This window comes from Pseudorca crassidens, chromosome 16 (genome assembly GCF_039906515.1).
Source record: "Pseudorca crassidens isolate mPseCra1 chromosome 16, mPseCra1.hap1, whole genome shotgun sequence".
Lineage (NCBI taxonomy): Eukaryota > Metazoa > Chordata > Mammalia > Artiodactyla > Delphinidae > Pseudorca > Pseudorca crassidens.
This window is the reverse complement of record NC_090311.1, coordinates 50,380,257-50,399,720: the sequence shown is the minus strand read 5'-3', so window position 1 is coordinate 50,399,720 and position 19,464 is coordinate 50,380,257. Positions and strand designations below refer to the sequence as shown.

At 36.9% G+C, this 19,464-nt stretch overlaps 2 protein-coding genes across 14 annotated transcripts in view; one reads left to right on the top strand and one right to left on the bottom strand.

Moving 5' to 3' along the window:
- Positions 1-19,464, top strand: part of CCSER2 (coiled-coil serine rich protein 2) — a 162,823-nt gene that overhangs the window by 68,677 nt on the left and 74,682 nt on the right. For 12 of the 13 annotated variants that reach the window (XR_010935906.1, XM_067710328.1, XM_067710329.1 and 9 more), the window contains exon 5: positions 7,538-7,700. Coding sequence is in view for 12 of the 13 variants with exons in the window: in XM_067710328.1 (XP_067566429.1) it covers positions 7,538-7,700 (163 nt within the window). In the remaining variant the exon portion in view is untranslated. Of the gene's footprint in view, positions 1-6,673; positions 6,842-7,537; positions 7,701-19,464 lie in introns of those variants that run through there. The other variant, XM_067710337.1, reaches the window with a different exon arrangement.
- LOC137209117 (S-methyl-5'-thioadenosine phosphorylase-like) lies at positions 17,826-19,107 on the bottom strand. The gene has a single exon (XM_067710324.1). The coding sequence runs from the start codon at positions 19,095-19,097 to the stop codon at positions 18,246-18,248; it is 852 nt and encodes a 283-aa protein (XP_067566425.1). The 5' UTR covers positions 19,098-19,107; the 3' UTR covers positions 17,826-18,245.

The following is a 19,464-nucleotide window of genomic DNA, read 5'->3' as shown; positions in this document are numbered from 1 at the left end:
TTTTTATTCCTTTATCTCATTTTGATTTTAAGAAAACATAAATTTAGAGAAAAAGAGATATCATTTGACTTGTAAAACAGCAGCAAAAACCATTAAGTTAATAAATACTTTTAAAAAATCAATTCTGGGAAAATGGTGACCTGAATGAATCATTCTATCCTTTTTACTCTCAAATCTGGTCTGTCTTCGTCTCTGGATCCCAGTAACTGCTGGAGTGGGGCTTTAGATAATCCATGTGCAAGAGGGGCCTGGGTGCTCTTGCCCCCGTTGCCATAGCATTTGAAGGATTTTCTGTCTTAAAGACTTGTCAGGAACCAGAGACCAGCCTAGGAATCCTCTGGGGCAAGGGTTGAAATGAGGATCCTCCTGGAAGAAGAATCTTAGAGAGCTGTGGATTCCCTGTTAGTCAACATTTGCCAGGTTTCTTAGGCCTTCCAGGGGCCAGGGATGAACTAAAAAGGGTAGTGAAGTCCTTTTTATACATGTTGCTAGAAAAATGCAAGGATATTTCAGAGAGCGTGGTTCGTTGTTCTAGTGCTTCATCGAGGTACAAGGAGCCTGCTTGCTGTTCACTTTTGTCTTATGGTCAGGGTTTTTTGCTTGTTTTTTCTTTTCCCCTGCTGCCAGGATGCTGTATAATAATCACTCTTAGAATCTCAGTGGCTTTCAAAATAAACATTTATTTTTCTCATTCATGGATCTTTGTATTAGCTGGGATAGCTCAGACTGTGGGACTGAGTTCAGGTCTACTCCTTGCTTCTTCATTTTGAAACCAGGACTCCTTGGAGCAGGTTGTGCTCATGGCAGATGGCAGAAGGACAATAGGGTGCGGAGAAGCATGCATATAGTATCTCTTAAAGTCTTCACTTAGAACCAGCACACTGGTATTCTACCCACATTCTGTTGGCCAACGCAAGTTACATGGCCAACCCTAAGAGCAGTGCGACTTGGAAGTATACTCTATTCACAGTGCGAATCTCTGCAGCAGAGGACATTGGATGTATAAGTCTATTGAAGGACAGAGTGTAGAGCTGAGAACAGTATCTACTCTACCACAGGGGTAGAGACTGTTGCATCTTCTTGTGGTTCTGCTGTCACTTGGGATACTCTAGCAATCAGTGCTGAGTTCTAGTCAACTGAGAAAGAAAAACCACAGCCAGTACCCAGGAAGAGGAACAGGGAAAACAGCAGAACTCCCGGGATTAGAGTGGCCGAAAGAGATGATAATGAGAGCACTTAGATTCAATTGCAGCACAATACTTTCTGGAGCTTATTATAAAAGAAGATTTCCCAACAAAACAGTTCAATCGATGACAGAAAGCATAGTTGAAATCTGAATTAGTGGCCTGGAAGATCAAGTGGAAAAGTATTTTAGAACACAGAAGAAAAACATAAACCATTAATGATTATAAGGGAAAAAATAATGAGACTTTATGATCCAGGAGATTTAATGTGAAGTTTTAAGGGCTGGTAGTGAGGAATGAAGGATTTACCTTCATGGAATAAATTATCTAATGCATTTTACTTTGACAGAACTATAACAACTTCTCTTTGGAAACCTTAGCTAAACCAGGAAGTAGAGAGATGGCATTGGTCTTAGAGCCTGCCTCATCTTTAGAGCACAACAAAAAGTTATCCATATAGTAGGTAAAAGTAGAATCACAAGGCAATTTAAAGTTTCTGAGGTCTTGGCTGGGGACTTGTGAAAAGTAGGAGGGAACTCCTGAGGTATAACATCTCACATATATTATAGATTTTCCTAGGAGAAGGCAAACAAGTATTGATTATTTTGAGCTAATTGAACATGGAAGAAAGCAGAACCTGGATCTAAAATATGTAGCCTTCAGAGGCACCAAAGATAAAACAGTATTTAGATTTGGTACTACTGGGAAGGAGGGAATGACTATTCTCTTTATAGGTCTGAGGTCCTGAATGACTATACCCACTGCTGCTGAGTTTTTTTATTGGCAGGATAGGAATGTTACAAGGATTGGTACAAGGTTTAAGGGGTCTTCTAATATACTTAGACTATTGGTTTTAGTTGCCTTTAGCTTCTGGTTTTTGAAGCTACTGTGCAAATTTGGGTAGAGTTTTGGATGGATCACTCTGGATTTTATGGGTTCAGCCCCACTAATTCTGCCAGTATCAGTGGAATTTTTGTCAACAAGAAGACTGGCACCTTGTTGAGATCTTTAGTTTGGGTTTGATTTGGACACAAGTTTGCTGTGACTTTATTATGAATAGGGAAGTCATCTGGGATTTCAAGGAAGAGGCCATGAAGAGAATATTTATCTGGCAATTGCATTTGTGAACCTATTAAGGTAGCATATGTGGTAGCACAGACAAGGAAAGAATGTTTGTTGGTCAAATGTTTCTTGGACAGTTATGGGCTAGGACTTGGGAACTGTCTGAGTTATTGGAGATAGCTACACTGGGTGGTTTAGTGACACTGAGGGGGAGGTTATATAATAGTCACAGGGTTTAAAGTTGATATTATAGTGCCTATATCAATAATATATTTTCAGGGTTGTCCTTTACTGTTTAGAAAATTTTATCTTTGAGTTTAAGGGTAAAACCTGAAATTGGGTGCTTGATTTTTCCTTCAGAACACTTTGACTAATCGCCCACTTATTTTTTCTCTTTTATTTCTTAGGCAATGCAAGACAGTTTTTCAGTGCCCTGCTATTTATCTATAAGTGTATCAAGAGACTCCTTTCTCCAGTGTTATATCTCGTTATATGTGAAGGACATCATTTTATTCTGAGTCTTATTCTGCTTTTTTCTAAGTCTCTTTCCAAGCACTGGAAGTCTGGCAAGGGAGGAGGGAGACGAGGTCACATCTCTTTCAGAATCTATTCCTGAATGCTATCTGATGGTGTTAGTCTATCTGTGAAATCTCTAGTGGATTTATTCTTCCTTTGCTTACAGAACTGAATCAGAGCCCAGTCTACATTCACAGGAAATACTTTGTTGACAGCCTCTGAAAGTCCTTTTCTAACTTCTGATTTCCTCTGCAATTGATGGAGTTTAGGACACACGACCCCAAAATATGGCACCTTGGCATATTGAATATTTTAAGCTGAAGGAGTTTGAGAAAATGACAGAAGCAGAAAAATCACTCTGATTTCCTCCCCCTCTTGCCCATCTTCCCTGAAACAGGTCATAAAACCGTCATGTGAGGGGTACCTTCCCCATACCTAGAGGAAAGGAGCATCCTTATCTCTGAAGACAAAGTTAGACTAAGAAGATCCTAACAAACAGGCCTTGCTAAAGTTTCCCCCAGTTTACCACACTTAGACTCCTTAACCTGTCACATTCCTTCTTGACTGTCTACTCTTCATCAAGCCTAGCATAAAAATATACAGGTCTAACTGTTTCTTTGGGTCTTCATTTTCTCATGAAGGCTCCCATGTCACATATTAAATAAATTTGTATGCTTTTCTCCCATTAATCTATCTTATCAGTTTTATTTTCAGGCCCTAAGAGAGTTGAGAAAATCTTTCCTCCTCTACTACACAGTCGTGGGTTCTTCAGTCAACTTTAGGTTTTTCACACTGTGCTTTTTCTATTCTGTTTTTATGCACCTAGATTTCCTTCTAATGTATGAACTAATTGGTATAAATCTGAAGGCCCTGGATTATCAATTGCTAAAAGTATTCTAAATTCTTCTGGAAATTTCTCCCAGTCTTGTTTAGACCTTAGAAAGTCTGTAGCTATGGCTCTCAGCTCAGGATGAGACCAGATCCGAGTCAACCTTAAGGGAATTTTCTGTCTTCTGAAGGAGGGTTAAGAGGTACAGAGTTTTTTAGGTTTCTGGTCAGCTTGAGGGGTAGGGAAAGAGGTTAAAGGGAGAGATGGGGTGGAGGGAAATTGAATATAGAATGAGGGAAGAGGAATAAAAGGAAAAAGGACTTTAGATTTGAGTAGCAATTTGGGAGGATCTAAAAAGAGAGACCATTTTCTTTTATATTTTTCTTTTACCTTGGTGAGGGAATCTCTTAAGGAAATTTTGGAATCTGAATTTCTTTTAGCGAACCAGTGGGTATTTGAGCTTTGCTTGCTTTTTGTTCTAAAGTGTCTCTTGTATAAACAGTTTGGTTATACCAAAGGCATAGTTGTATTGTTTTATTCTCTTGCTCAGAAACTTCTAATGGCCACTCATTGCCTACAGATTAAAGCCTAGCATTTGGCACATTCATAGCATCATCCTTAGGTTTATGAAATTTCCATAGTATACATTTTCTTAGGTGTGATCTTTCTTCCACTCGTTCTGTTTTAAACTTTTCTCTGTTGAAAAAGATATCTTTCTAATTACTTCCTGAATCCTATCCCATCAAATTATGGTGCCTATTAAATTGCACTTACTTCATGCTATTAATATATTTCCTAAGGCCACTTTTTTGCTAAACATTTTATTGAGATATAGTCATATGAGGTCAATAGTATTGTCCTTTACCACTTTCCAATTACTGTATTTTCTTCTGGAAATTTATCTTTTCAGTACTAATGGCATTTAGTAATATCAACTTCATGATTTTTTTTTTTAGCATGAGCTTTTCTCCTTTCAAACCAAATTTCATTTAAAAAACTTTCTTGTTCATATTGTAAAACCTTCTGCATGACACATCCTTTCCAGACTTTCTGATATGTAATTTCTTCCTGCTATCTTCATAGCCAGTTGTTAGTCATAGATAGGAATACTACCTGTGTCAGCCATTATCTTCTTAGGACTTTAAGTTATTAGAAAGAATCTAGGGTACTTTTGGCATCATATTTCGTTCTTTATCAAATCAGAAGAAATGGGTATGATGAGTGTTAGACATAGGCATCTCCATATCCCATACCTTTCAGTTAGCTATGTTAGATTCTCTTTCATCACAGGGTAGAAGTACTGAAAATTCTGTCTCCTACTCATAGTAAAAAACCTACTAAAATCTGCCTTTTACTTTGGGAGCTAGAAAGCCCCTTTAGAAGGCGTTTATTTATTCTCTATTCCTAAACTCATAATTAGGGTCAAATCTGGTGTGTAGATAGTTTTGATCAGCATATTGGTTAAAATTTTTTTTGGAAAGCCTTTAGGTTTGCCTCATCCTTCCCTATGATATTACACATTCAGAAGGATTTATTTCCTTTCTTAGTCTTGTTTGTCCTGTTCCTTCATTGGCGCTGGAAACTGGCTTTAAATTAACTCCATCTTGTAATTTTATTGGCTTTCCATTTTATTTTCTATGTTATTTCTTTCTCTCTGCCCTTAGTCTTTTCTAAGAAACCACCACTAATGTTATTTCGCATTCTCTTCTTAGTAACATTTTAAAGTGTATCAAAACATGATTGATGGGTACTGCAGGTAGTTGTATAAGCGGGACCCTTCCTTCCTTCAGAGTCTTGGAGGAGACATTTTTCTGAGAGTTTAAGCCCCCCTCTGTCCCAATTCTAACAATAGTGTTTTGTAGTCACGGAAAATATTTGTTTCCGGTGCCTATTTGTCGTTATGGTGATGGTTGAGTTCATGTTTCAATGAAAGTGCTTTATTTGGAGCCTGTGTGTAGTACCAACAATCTTTAGTAAATACAAAAGCAGCACATCATTTTCTGCATTATAATTTCCCACAGCATTTAACCCCATCTCCTGACTTGTTTTCCTGATTAGTGTGCTTCTTATTACTCTGAGTGCACTGTGTGGATGATATACTAATTATATATCAGATTCTTATTGCAGAATTTCTTTTTTGGGGAGTGAGTGGAATTTTACCTGTGTGAATTAAGAGGAAATATGAATTCAGATTTAAAAGTAGATATAGATTATCCCTCAGCTATACAGAATTTCTTAACCTAAAGTAACATTTTAATGCCATTTAAAAATACTTAAGGAAGTTAACTGAGTCTATGAGTATAATGTGAATGTCAACTAAAAGCATTTTTAAGCCTTCTTAGGATTATTTTTCAATTTATTTTTCTTTTGCCGTCTTATATTCTCCTCCTTACTTTTGCGGCATAATGATCACCATGCCTTTATTTACATAACAGTCCTGTTTTCTTTATTGAACTTTAAAAAAATATGTATATCTTAATTTATCCCAATAAGATGATGAGAAATTGTTAGAAATAATTTCAAATGTAAGTCTTCTTTAAAAATTTTTTCTTAAAAAAAATTTGTTTAAACTATAAAACCTATCGTTTTTTTTCCCCAAATTGATTTCTCTAATGGAAATTTTCTAATAAACAAAATTTCAATGTCTTTTAGAACCTTATTTAAATTGTTACTCATATACAAGTAATGTGTTCACAGTGAGTTCAGTGTATATGAGAATTGAACATATACACTTTAATTATATCAACCTTTTTTTGGAGTGGGGAAGTTTGTTTTTATCTGGTATACTGTAATCAGACACTTGCCATGTATCAAATTCAGGTTTAGGTTAAGTTAAAAAAATCATTTAAATAATGAGTTTTTTTTTTAAATTTTAATTGGGGAGGATTACGTTGATTTCTAAAGCTTTCTTATCACAAGGGATTCTGAACATGCAGAATTTGAACTTTCTCATGTAATAATTCTCAGACTAGAGAAACCTTTCCTGTTCCTGCCTTGGGTTAGTGTTTAGTTGTATTTTTAGTAACAGTCTTAACTCAGAGGCTATGTAAGCACTGAGTGAAGATGGAGTCACAGGGTAAACTGGGCTTGCTTCCCACAGGGAGGGCTGGGAGTTGAGCAGGAAGGAAGGCCTGTTTGTCAGTGCCTTGTATGCAACTATGTCTGAGTAGGCAGCAAGCGACACAATGTCTCCCTCGTACAAAGTAACTCTCTTAGTGAGTGCTCAGATATGTGAGGAAAAAGTGTTTGGGTAAGTGAAGGAGAAGCTTGGGGTGTTTCAAAGAAATTCTTTCCATGTTTTTGTGGCATTTAGATTTCAGGGAGTGTACTGTTTGTTGCTGCAAAGTACTGGCTTTGTTTTCAGTGGCATTTTTGAACAAGCTCCACTGTCGGCAGATTGGAGCATTTTACTTTCTAAAACTGTGAGCTTAATTTAAAAAATATGATTTGTTTATGATGAAGAGTTAATTTGTGCTTCTTGAAATCAGTAAAAATTAATTGTGGCATTCATTTTTAGGAATGAGTTCTCTACCAGACTTAAAATCTTCTACTTTTTCTTGTCATTTTCATTCTGAAGTCAGAACCAACTACTGATAATGATGAAAACCACTTAAAACTGACTACTGGTGTTTAAAATGTATAATGTTGATTTCAAGGATAATTTGCTTGTTTTAAAACAGTGGGACTGTTGTTACTTAAGTGACTGTGATAATGAAAGTTCTATAATTTACTTCAGTTTGAATAATATAAAGTTTGGTTTTCACTGAAAGAACTAGTCATTTTTCTTCTGGAAATCTTGATTTTGTGGTTAGCTAACATAAATGGTTGGTAGTTTTAGAACATTACTTTTATATTTTCAGCAGCATTTAATTATTGAGCTGTAAGTAGTTAGCTTTTATAGAGTTTGTGTACATGTTTCTAGTGTTTCGCTTTTGAATTTGTCTAGTGGAGTGTGACAATATGAACCGCTTTGACCGATCAGACAGAAATGTTCGGCAGTCTCAAGAAGGATTTTGGAAAAGGCCACCCCAGAGGTGGAGTGGACAGGAGCATTACCACCTTAGCCATCCTGACCACTATCATCACTATGGAAAAAGTGACTTGAGCAGGTGAGTCTAATTTCAATTATATTTTCCATCTTATTAGTTTAGAATCATATTTCCGCCCACCCCTTAAAACTGTTTTTCGTCTTTGTTTTTAGAGGCACCAAAAAACATTTCAAGTTATATGTGATACTAATTGGAATAATCTGTCTAATTCTTTTCTTTTGACTCAAATCTTTTTTCATTAGCTGTTTGAACTTTAAATTTTTGCTGTTTGAACTTTAAATTTTCGTGTGATTTTCTGGTTCTTATTTGGGAATGATCAGAGATGTTGACTTTGTTGAAGTTTATTATGTTTAAGATATTAATGTGTAAAATTAGTTTCAAGTGATTTGTCTTCTTTTGCTTATATAATAAATTGAAATTTTAAAATTCCTCAAGTACTGTACTAGAATTCTTTTTCTTTTTGAAGTGTACCATAGTCTTTAATTTGGTCAGACCTTATGTATAGTGTGGCTGTATAGTCATTCAAACCTGGGATCAAACCCTGGCCTGGTACAACTTAGTTTTGTGAGCTTAGATAATTTTTTAACCCCTCTCTACTTCAGTTTACCATCTGTAAAACATACTTAATAATACCTTTCTCTCAGTGTTCAAGGATCAGGGATAAAAGTGCTTGGAACAGTGTCTGACTTACTATAGGCACCCGATGGCAGTTATTAATTTTTTCCCTTTTTACTCTGTCATCTCATTCTCCTAGGGATTTGAGGTCCTTTTGGAGCACATTTACAATACAAATAATAAAATTGGGATAAAGACACAATGGAAGGGGGGAAACTTAAGGCACTGTATATAGTTCTTGAAGTAAGAAAAAAAATTAAGATTCCTTGCAGCAAAAGCAAAGAACAAAACTTGATCCATTACAAGATTTATAATATATATAAGATAAAGGGTATGTTTCTCAGTTAATTTGCTTTCATGAGATAGAAACCTGAAAGCAGTTGCTTTGCATGATTTCTTATAAGGAGACTACCTTGTGATATAGTGGACAGGTCTCAGAAAGCTTCCCAAAGTAGAAATAATGATAAATTCCTTAAGTCTGTATTTTCTTTATGTTCTTCAATCCATGCTACAAAAAACTCTTAAGTGACAAAAGGCAGTTGTACAGTGGATCATGAAACAGTGAGGTCCAACTAAAGATCCTTCTGTTGGTAAAATTTGATGCCAGGATAAAATTTAGAAGATCTGGAAGAATGTATGGAGTACATACCCTTCCAGGCATTATTTTGGCTGTTCTGTTTCTGTTATCTGGGCTTTTGATAAGGAATGGACATCAGAGAGTTGGTATTATCAGGCAGGAATCTGATGTAAAGATAGTCTTCATTGCTAATAATGAAGATGATGCTTCCTTCATCTTTGATGGTTGGTTTATAAGAAGGTAAATTTAAGGCCAACTTATGAAAATTTAGAAGCCTACCTAAAATATGAACCTTTGCTTATAAGACAAGATTTATTCAACCATTTGAGAAGTATTTTTTGAGAACCTGTATGTTGAGCTCTGTGCTGAATTCTCAAGCTGGAATGAAGTTGGAGATGGTGTGAGAGGTGAAAGCTGTAGATTGGTAGTGGCTTCTGGGAGCATTGTTTTGAGGAGGTTAAAAAGAATTATGCAGTGTGTGAGGTCAGTTGGAATCATTGCAATTATCAGGTAGGTAGCAGACTCTTGTGCCTTTTCCATCCCATACAAATATGAGTAGTAAATACTTCCTGCTGCCAGGGTGTTTAGTGTATGGGAGAGACAGGTATGTAGATAGTTATAATGCAGTATTAGTACAGTGTAATGATGAGAGGTGCCTCAGAGTGTTGTATACAGGACTCCAGGAGCATACAGGTTTTTGTCTAGGATAGTGATGCATAAAGAAAGTTCCTGTTGAACTGATAACCATGACTGTAGCAATTGCAGAGGATCAGTTTCTGTAGAAGGGTGAGTATTCAGATGGAAAAAATAGCATGTGCAAAACCATGTATGAAACAGTGACATTTTCAGAGAACTGCTCTTAGGTTCCTAGCTGAATTGGTAGTTCAGGAGGAACTACCAATTGGAGGAATGAATAAATGTGATCTCTAACTGTAGATAGCAAAATTATCTATGCATTTTAAGATAAAGGGTGGCAAATTTCAGCTTTGTGAGACTATTAATCAGAATATCCAAAATGGAATGAATTACCTGGAGATAGCAGTCTCTGTCCCTGGGAATGATCAAGAGATCAAGAGATCAATGAGATCTCATTGATCAAGAGATCAATGAGACTGATTATTTATCTGCCAGAAAAGTTAAGCAACATTTTTCAAAAACTGTATTCCTGGATTTCAGTAGGTGTAGAAAAGGGAGACTGATCAGATGAGTATAGGAAGAACAAGTTAATCGAAGTTAATTTTTTTTTTAAATAGTAGACTCTGCAGTGCCTTTAATATATAATTATAGTACTGTGATGTTACAAAAGGTGGTACAGGAAAATATGTAGCCATTTTCCAAAACATGAGGACAAATCCCTTCTACACAGTGTATTTTGAGGGACTAGTGGTTTGTGGATCATCCACACTTGTGAGTCTCGATGAGGAGAGAGAAATGCACAGAACTCTTGGTGGTTGCTAATCTGACTCAGCGCAGAACTTCCCAACAAGTGAACTGACACATCCTGGTTTGTTATGACTGGTTATAGGTTAACCAGTTTATGGATCCCCTCAGGCTTTTGGGTAGCTGTGCGAGGTTTGGGACTTCTAGATTTCTCAGAGCCAGTTATGGGGATGGGTGGTAGAGAGAGAAATCTCATCCAAGATAAGCCTTACTCCAGCAAACCTTAAAACTATTATTTTCTTTCTATACCTTGATTTTAAAAGAATTGGATGTACTAACCCCAGGGTCTTTTAATATTACATGTGTAAAAATTCCTCTTCCCATTCTATGACTTCTTGAATGTTGCTGGTTCCCTTTCCTGTCTGTCCTTCAGTTCCCATCGTTGTCATAATTAATTACAGGATTATGTCTTAATCTGTAATTCAGGGGACTGGTGGTTCAGAACCACTTATCTACTTTCTCTGTATTTTTGTCAGTACTGTTTCTCTTTTCACCTGGCCTATCCTTTTATTCCTCTTTTCTCCCCAGACCTCCCCTTTTCCCTGCACCCTCCATTAACCATATGGAATTCTCTCACATCTTAACAAACCCATATCCTTGACTTCTTCACCTATATTCTCCTGATTGTAACTTTTTCCTAAATGTACTAATTCCTCAGTAGCATTCTTACATGAAAGATTCTTATTTTCCAGGCACTCTAGTACTGTGCTGTTTAGGGGTGAGGTCTTTGTCTTCGCTCCTCATTGTTACTTCTAAATGAAGTGTTCTTAAGCCTCTTTCATTTGACACTTAGGGCATTTGGCTTTATCAACTCCTCCTTAACGGTCCCAATCCCTAGCTCACAAAAATCTTGGCCCTTGGCTCACTTTCCCTCTTCATTGTAAGCTTTGCTACAACTCTGAGTGTAGCCTCCAATGTTCATGTGCATGATTCATTTAACCTTCCGACTACCTAGTTCCTTAGGAGTCTCTTATATATAAGATCTGTCATCTGAGAATAGAGATAGTTTTACCTTTTTCTATTCAATCTGGATGCTTTCCCTTTTTTCCCCCCTGCATAATTGGCTAGAATCTCCAGTACAAGTTAAGGAGTGATGAGAGCAGACATCTTTGTCTTCTTTCTGATAGTAGGAGCAAAGCATTTGGTCTTTCACTGTTAAGTATGATGTTAACTGTGGGTTTCATAGATACTCTTTATCAGGTTGAGGAAGTTCCCTTCTATTCCTATTTTGTTGAGTGTTTTTTTTTTAATCACGAACAGGTATTAGATTTTTTCAAATGCTATTGCTGTGTCTATTGAGATAATCATTTTTCCTTTCATTCTGTTCATGTGGTGTATGACTTTGATTTTCAGATGTTGAATCAACCCTGCATTTCTCGAATAAATCCCTCTTGGTCATGGTATCCTTTTAGATGTTGCTAGATTCAAATTGCTAGTGTTTTGTTGAAGATTTTTTTGTATACATTCATAACAAATACTGGTCTGTAGTTTTCTTGAGATGTCTTTGTCGTTTTGATATTATCACATAAATTGAATTGGGAAGTGTTTCATTTCTATTTTTGAGAGAGTTCATGAAGGAATTTTGTTAATTCTTCATTAAATGTTTTATAGAATTCACCATTGAGGTTATTTGGGTTTTGGCTTTTCTTTGCAGTCAGTTTTTTGTTTGTTTGTTTTTGGGGTTTTTTTTGCGGTACGCGGGCCTCTCACTGTTGTGGCCTCTCCCGTTGCGGAGCACAGGCTCCGGACGCGCAGGCTTAGCGGCCATGGCTCACGGGCCCAGCCGCTCCGCAGCATGTGGGATCTTCCTGGACCGGGGCACGAACCCGTGTCCCCTGCATCGGCAGGCGGACTTTCAACCACTGCACCACCAGGGAAGCCCTGCAGTGAGCTTTTTGATTACTAATTTAATCTCATATATTCTGTGCATGTCTGTTTGGTTTCCTTAGTTTGTAGTGTTGCTCAAGTCTTCTGTTTCCTTTCTGGCCTTCTTCCTAGTTGTTTTATCCATTAATGAGAAGGAGGTATTAAAGTCTCCAACTTAAGTATATCTTGTAGGGAAGGTTTGATAGCAACAAATTCACGCAGTTTGTGTTTATCTGGGAATGTTTTAGTTTCTCTTTAATTTTAAAGGATAGTTTCGCTGGATATAGGATTCTTGGTTGATAGGCTTTCTTTTAACGTTTTTTTTTTTCTGTCCTTTTTATTTTATTTTTTTTAAATTTTAACAGCTTTATTGATACACAATTCACATCTAATACAGTTCACCCATTCAAAGTGTACAGTTCAATGGCTTTTTATATTCAATATCTACTGAATTGTGCAATAATCACCACAATCAATTTTACAACATTTTCATCACTCCTGAAAGGAAACTCTACATTCCTTAGTCACCCCCCTACCCTACTCGCCCATACCTTCCAGCCTTAGGCAACCACTAATCTGCTTTCTGTCTCTATAGATTTGCCTGTTAGGATATTTCATATAAATTGAATGATACAATATGTTGTCCTTTGTGTCTGGCTTCTTGCACTTAACATGATTTTTCAAGGTCCATCCATGTTGTAGCATGTATCATTGCTTCACTTCTGTTTATCAACAAATACTAATCCATTGTATGGATATGCCACATTTTATTTATTCATTCACCAGCTGATGGTCATTTCATTCTTTTTTAGTTTTGGTCTATTATAAATAATGCTGCTATGAACATTCGTGTACAAGTTTTTGTGTGGATGTATGTTTTCATTTCTCTTGGGTATGCCACCTAAGAGTAGAATTGCTGGGTCATATGGAAACTCTTTGTTTAAACTTTTGAGAAACTTCTAGACTGTTTCCTAAAGAGACAGAACCATTTTACATTCACATTTACAGTTTATTAGGGTCCCAATCTCTCCACATCCTCGACAACACTTGTTATTTGACTTATTGATTCTAGGCATCCTAGAGGATGTGAAGTGGAATCTTGTGATTTTGATGCACACTTCCATGATGGTTAATGATGTTGAACATTTTTTATATGTTTATTGCTCATTTATATATCTTCTTTGGAGAAATATCTATTCATATCCTTTGCTCATTTTATTTATTTTTTTATTTTATTATTATTATTTTTTACATCTTTATTGGAGTATAATTGCTTTACAATGGTGTGCTAGTTTCTGCTTTATAACAAAGTGAATCAGTTATACATATACATATGTTCCCATATTTCTTCCCTCTTGCATCTCCCTCCCTCCCACCCTCCCTATCCCACCCCTCCAGGCTGTCACAAAGCACCGAGCTGATCTCCCTGTGCTATGCAGCTGCTTCCCATAGCTGTCTATTTTACATTTGGTAGTGTATGTATGTCCATGCCACTCTCTCGCTCTGTCACAGCTTACCCTTCCTCCTCCCCATATCCTCAAGTCCATTCTCTACTAGGTCTGTGTCTTTATTCCTGTCTTACCCCTAGGTTCTTCATGACATTTTTTTTTCTTAAATTCCATATATACGTGTCAGCATACGGTATTTGTCTTTCTCTTACTGACTTACTTCACTCTGTATGACAGACTCTAGGTCCATCCACCTCATTACAAATAGCTAAATTTCGTTTCTTTTTATGGCTGAGTAATATTCCATTGTATATATATATGCCACATCTTCTTTATCCATTCATCCGATGATGGACACTTAGGTTGTTTCCATCTCCTGGCTATTATAAATAGAGCTGCAATGAACATTTTGGTACATGATTCTTTTTGAATTATGGTTTTCTCAGGGTATATGCCTAGTAGTGGGATTGCTGGGTCATATGGTAGATCTATTTGTAGTTTTTTAAAGGACCTCCATACTGTTCTCCATAGTGGCTGTACCAATTCACATTCCCACCAGCAGTGCAAGAGTGTTCCCTTTTCTCCACACCCTTTCCAGAATTTATTGTTTGTAGATTTTTTGATGATGGCCATTCTGACTGGTGTGAGATGATATCTCCTTGTAGTTTCGATTTGCATTTCTCTAATGATTAATGATGTTGAACATTCTTTCATGTGTTTGTTGGCAGTCTGTATACCTTCTTTGGAGAAATGTCTATTTAGGTCTTCTGCCCATTTTTGGATTGGGTTGTTTGCTTTTTTGTTATTCAGCTGCATGAGCTGCTTGTAAATTTTAGAGATTAATCCTTTGTCAGTTGCTTCATTTGCAAATATTTTTTCCCATTCTGAGTGTTGTCTTTTGGTCTTGTTTATGGTTTCCTTTGCTGTGCAAAAGCTTTGAAGTTTCATTAGGTCCCATTTGTTCATTAGGTCCCATTTTTGTTTTTATTTCCATTTCTCTGGGAGGTGGGTCAAAAAGGATCTTGCTGTGATTTATGTCATAGAGTGTTCTGCCTATGTTTTCCTCTAAGAGTTTGATAGTTTCTGGCCTTACATTTAGGTCTTTAATCCATTTTGAGCTTATTTTTGTGTACGGTGTTAGGGAGTGATCTAATCTCATACTTTTACATGTACCTGTCCAGTTTTCCCAGCACCACTTATTGAAGAGGCTGTCCTTTCTCCACTGTACATTCCTGCCTCCTTTATCAAAGATAAGGTGACCATATGTGTGTGGGTTTATCTCTGGGCTTTCTATCCTGTTCCATTGATCTCTATTTCTGTTTTTGTGCCAGTACCATACTATCTTGATTACTGTAGCTTTGTAGTATAGTCTGAAGTCAGGGAGCCTCATTCCTCCAGCTCTATTTTTCGTTCTCAAGATTGCTTTGGCTATTCGGGGTCTCTTGTGTTTCCATACATTTTGTGAAATTTTTTGTTCTAGTTCTGTGAAAAATGCCAGTGGTAGTTTGATAGGGATTGCATTGAATCTGTAGATTGCTTTGGGTAGTAGAGTCATTTTCACAATGTTGATTCTTCCAATCCAAGAACATGGTATATCTCTCCATCTACTTGTATCATCTTTAATTTCTTTCATCAGTGTCTTATAATTTTCTGCATACAGGTCTTTTGTCTCCTTAGGTAGGTTTATTCCTAGATATTTTATTCTTTTTGTTGCAATGGTAAATGGAAGTGTTTTCTTGATTTCACTTTCAGATTTTTCATCATTAGTGTATAGGAATGCAAGAGATTTCTGTGCATTAATTTTTTGTCCTGCTACTTTACCAAATTCATTGATTAGTTCTAGTAGTTTTCTGGTAGCATCTTTAGGATTCTCTATGTATAGTATCATGTCATCTGCAAACAGTGACAGCTTTACTTCTTCTTTTCCGATTTGGATTCCTTCTATTTCCTTTTCTTCTCTGATTGCTGTGGCTAAAACTTCCAAAACTATGTTGAATAAGAGTGGTGAGAGTGGGCAGCCTTGTCTTGTTCCTGATCTTAGTGGAAATGCTTTCAGTTTTTCACCATTGAGGACGATGTTGGCTGTGGGTTTGTCATATGTGGCCTTTATTATGTTGAGGAAAGTTCCCTCTATGCCTACTTTCTGGAGGGTTTTTATCATAAATGGGTGTTGAATTTTGTTGAAAGCTTTCTCTGCATCTATTGAGATGATCGTATGGTTTTTCTCCTTCAATTTGTTTATATGGTGTATCATGTTGATTGATTTGAGTATATTGAAGAATCCTTGCATTCCTGGGATAAACCCCACTTGATCATGGTGTATCATCCTTTTAATGTGCTGTTGGATTCTGTTTGTTAGTATTTTGTGGAGGATTTTTGCATCTATGTTCATCAGTGATATTGGCCTGTAGTTTTCTTTCTTTGTGACATCTCTGTCCGCTTTTGGTATCAGGGTGATGTTGCCCTCGTAGAATGAGTTTGGGAGTGTTCCTCCCTCTGCTATATTTTGGAAGAATTTGAGAAGGATAGGTGTTAGGTCTTCTCTAAATGTTTGATAGAATTTGCCTGTGAAGCCATCTGGTCCTGAGCTTTTGTTTGTTGAAGGATTTTAAATCACAGTTTCAATTTCAGTGCTTTTGATTGGTGTGTTCATATTTTCTGTTTCTTCCTGATTCAGTCTCGGCAGGTTGTGCTTTCCTGAGAATTTGTCCATTTCTTCCAGGTTGTCCATTTTATTGGCAGAGTTGCTTGTAGTATTCTCTCATGATCCTTTGTATTTCAGCAGTGTCAGTTGTTACTTCTCCTTTTTCATTTCTAATTCTATTGATTTGAGTCTTCTCCCTTTTTTTCTTGATGAGTCCGGCTAATGGTTTATCAATTTGGTTTATCTTCTAAAAGAACCAGCTTTTAGTTTTATTGATCTTTGCTATCATTTCCTTCATTTCTTTTTCATTTATTTCTGATCTTATATTTCTGATTTCTTTCCTTCTCCTAACTTTGGCGTTTTTTGTTCTTCTTTCTCTAATTGCTTTAGGTGCAAGATTAGGTTGTTTATTCAAGATGTTTTGTGTTTCTTAAGGTAGGATTGTATTGCTATAAACTTCCCTCTTAGAACTGCTTTTGCTGCATCCCATAGGTTTTGGGTCGTCGTGTCTCCATTGTCATTTGTTTCTAGGTATTTTTTTTTTTTTTAAGTTTCTATTTTCTTTATTAAAAAACAAAAATCACCAACTCATGGAAAATAATTCATCAAATCATAAAAAGGAGTAGAAACAAAAAATCAAATGTCAATTTAAAGAATATCTGACACACTATAATGTGTGTATACAGTCTCTTAAATAATTTAAGATTAGCTCCATATTAAACACCCAGCTTTTCTCACATTGTTGCAAACCCAAGTATTGTTCTGACTATACAGTCATTAATTATCTTTTTTAACAAAAATAAAGATTGAACTCAAACAGAACTCCTCTTAGTATTGCCATTTTAACTTTTGCTGCAATACCAGAAACAGTGTGTTTTCAAGAACTGGATTTTTCTAAGCCCATTTTTATTTTTATTTTTTTTAGTTTTTATTTTATTTATTTATTTATTTTTTTTGCGGTACATGGGCCTCTCACTGTTGTGGCCTCTCCCACTGCGGAGCACAGGCTCCGGACGCGCAGGCCCAGCGGCCATGGCTCACGGGCCCAGCCGCTCCGCGGCATGTGGGATCCTCCCGGACCGGGGCACGAACCTGTGTCCCCTGCATCGGCAGGCAGACTCTCAACCACTGCGCCACCAGGGAAGCCCCCATTTTTATTTTTAAAACTTCACTATTTGATTATATTCATTGTAGAAAAATGTGAAAATATGGAAAAATATAAAGAAAATTAAAAATTTATCCAATATCCCTCCCCCCAAATATAATAACAAAAGAGTATATATCTTTCTATTCTTTGTACATATTTAAAACAAAATTAGTACTGTAAAATGCTTCTATATCCCCATTTCATATTATACAGCAACAATTTCCTTAGTACGTTAAATATTATGTGAAACCATGATGTTCAGTTGGCTGCTTCACAATCTAATTAGAGCTTAACCATGATTACCTCCAGTTGTTGGATATTCAGATTGTTTTGAATATCTGCTATTAAAACTATGTTCTACATCCTTCTTTATACATAATTATTTGTATGTATCTCTGATAATTTCTTAAAGATAAATTCCTAGGAGTAAAGTAACCAGCACAAAGGGTATTTTTTAAGCCTTGTGATACATTTTACCAAAATGCCCTCCAAAAAGATTATACCAATTCACAGTCACATCAATAAATAGTCTAAGAGCTATTTCTTCACATTCCTTGGCAACATAGGAATGTTACTGCTTACCTTTACTGTTACAAATTTGGGGGAATGGTGAAAGGTGTCTTCTTTTTTTCTAATGTGTAAATATTTCCCCACGTTTTCTGGTTATTTGCTTTCCTTCTGTTATTTGAAGCAGTCCAAGTCTTTTAGAAGGCATCTCTGATGTGAGCAATGTCTTGTCTTATCACTTGTTCTTCCTTAGGGGGCAAGGGCACAGAAGCTGCATATCTCTTCTGTGTTTTCTCAAGCAGGAATTCCCCAAATGATTGGAGTTAGAAGGTTACCTTGTCTTCTGGGCAGCCATGCTATTTTAATGTCTTGGTAACATAACAGAAAACTGGGCCATTTTCCTAATGTTATGGAGGGTTTCTGACCATTCCGTAGATCCTATCTGAGGTATGGTAGTGAGAAGTAAACTTTTGGCTTTATTGGCATTTTCTTTCAGGGTCTTTAAGACCTGGTCCACAGAAACTACTTCCTCATGCTCCTTCCAGCAATCATAATCTGTTGCCATGGCGATACTTGCGTAGCAAATTCCAGCCTCCTTAGCAAGAATCACCTCTGGAACTGTGGTCATGTTGATAACATCCGCACCCCAGGTTTGGAACATGACACTTTCTGCCCGGGAGCTAAAACGAGGTCCCTCAATTGTGATCATTGTCCCTTTTGAGTGGCACCGGAGTCCTAGCTTCTTAGCGGTCTCTATGAGGAGCTCTCTTGTTTTAGGGCAGAACGGCTCAGCCATTGGAATATGACACAGTCCTCTGGCACAGGAATGATTTCCGTCGTAGAAGGTCTGAAGCCTTCTGGTAGTCCTGTCAATGAACTGATCAATAATGACGATATCGCCAGGCTGAATCTCTTCCTTCAAGGAACCGCAAGCTGTGGTCACTATGACATGTGTACAGCCCTCCTCCTTCAGAGCCCAGATGTTCGCCTGATAGTTGACTTTCGAAGGCATGATGGTATGCTGCCTCCCATGCCTTGCAAGGAGGACGCAATCAACATTCTTTATCTTCCCCAAAATTAAGGCATCAGAAGGCTTGCCAAATGGAGTGTCCACATATTTTTCGGTTCTTCCTTCTAAGATTTCTGGATCATCCAGGCCTGTCCCACCAATTATTCCAATCTTCACGGCCGCGGGAGTGGCACCTGAGGCCATGGCTGCGCGAGGAAGGTGTTTCTAGGTATTTTTTGATTTCCTCTTTGATTTCCTCAGTGATCAGTTCGTTATTAAGTAGCGTATTGTTTAGCCTCCATGTGCTTTTATTTTTTACAGATCTTTTCCTGTAATTGATATCTAGTCTCATAGCCTTGTGGTCGGAAAAGATACTTGATACAATTTCAATTTTCTTAAATTTACCAAGGCTTGATTTGTGACCCAAGATATGGTCTATCCTGGAGAATGTTCCATGAGCACTTGAGAAAAATGTGTATTCTGTTGTTTTTGGATTGAATGTCCTATAAATGTCAATTAAGTCCATCTTGTTTAATGTATCATTTAAAGCTTGTGTTTCCTTATTTCTTGT

Excerpts from the sequence above, each read along its gene's own strand:
- LOC137209117 (XM_067710324.1), bottom strand. The coding sequence starts at position 19,097 with ATGGCCTCAGGTGCCACTCCCGCGGCCGTGAAGATTGGAATAATTGGT.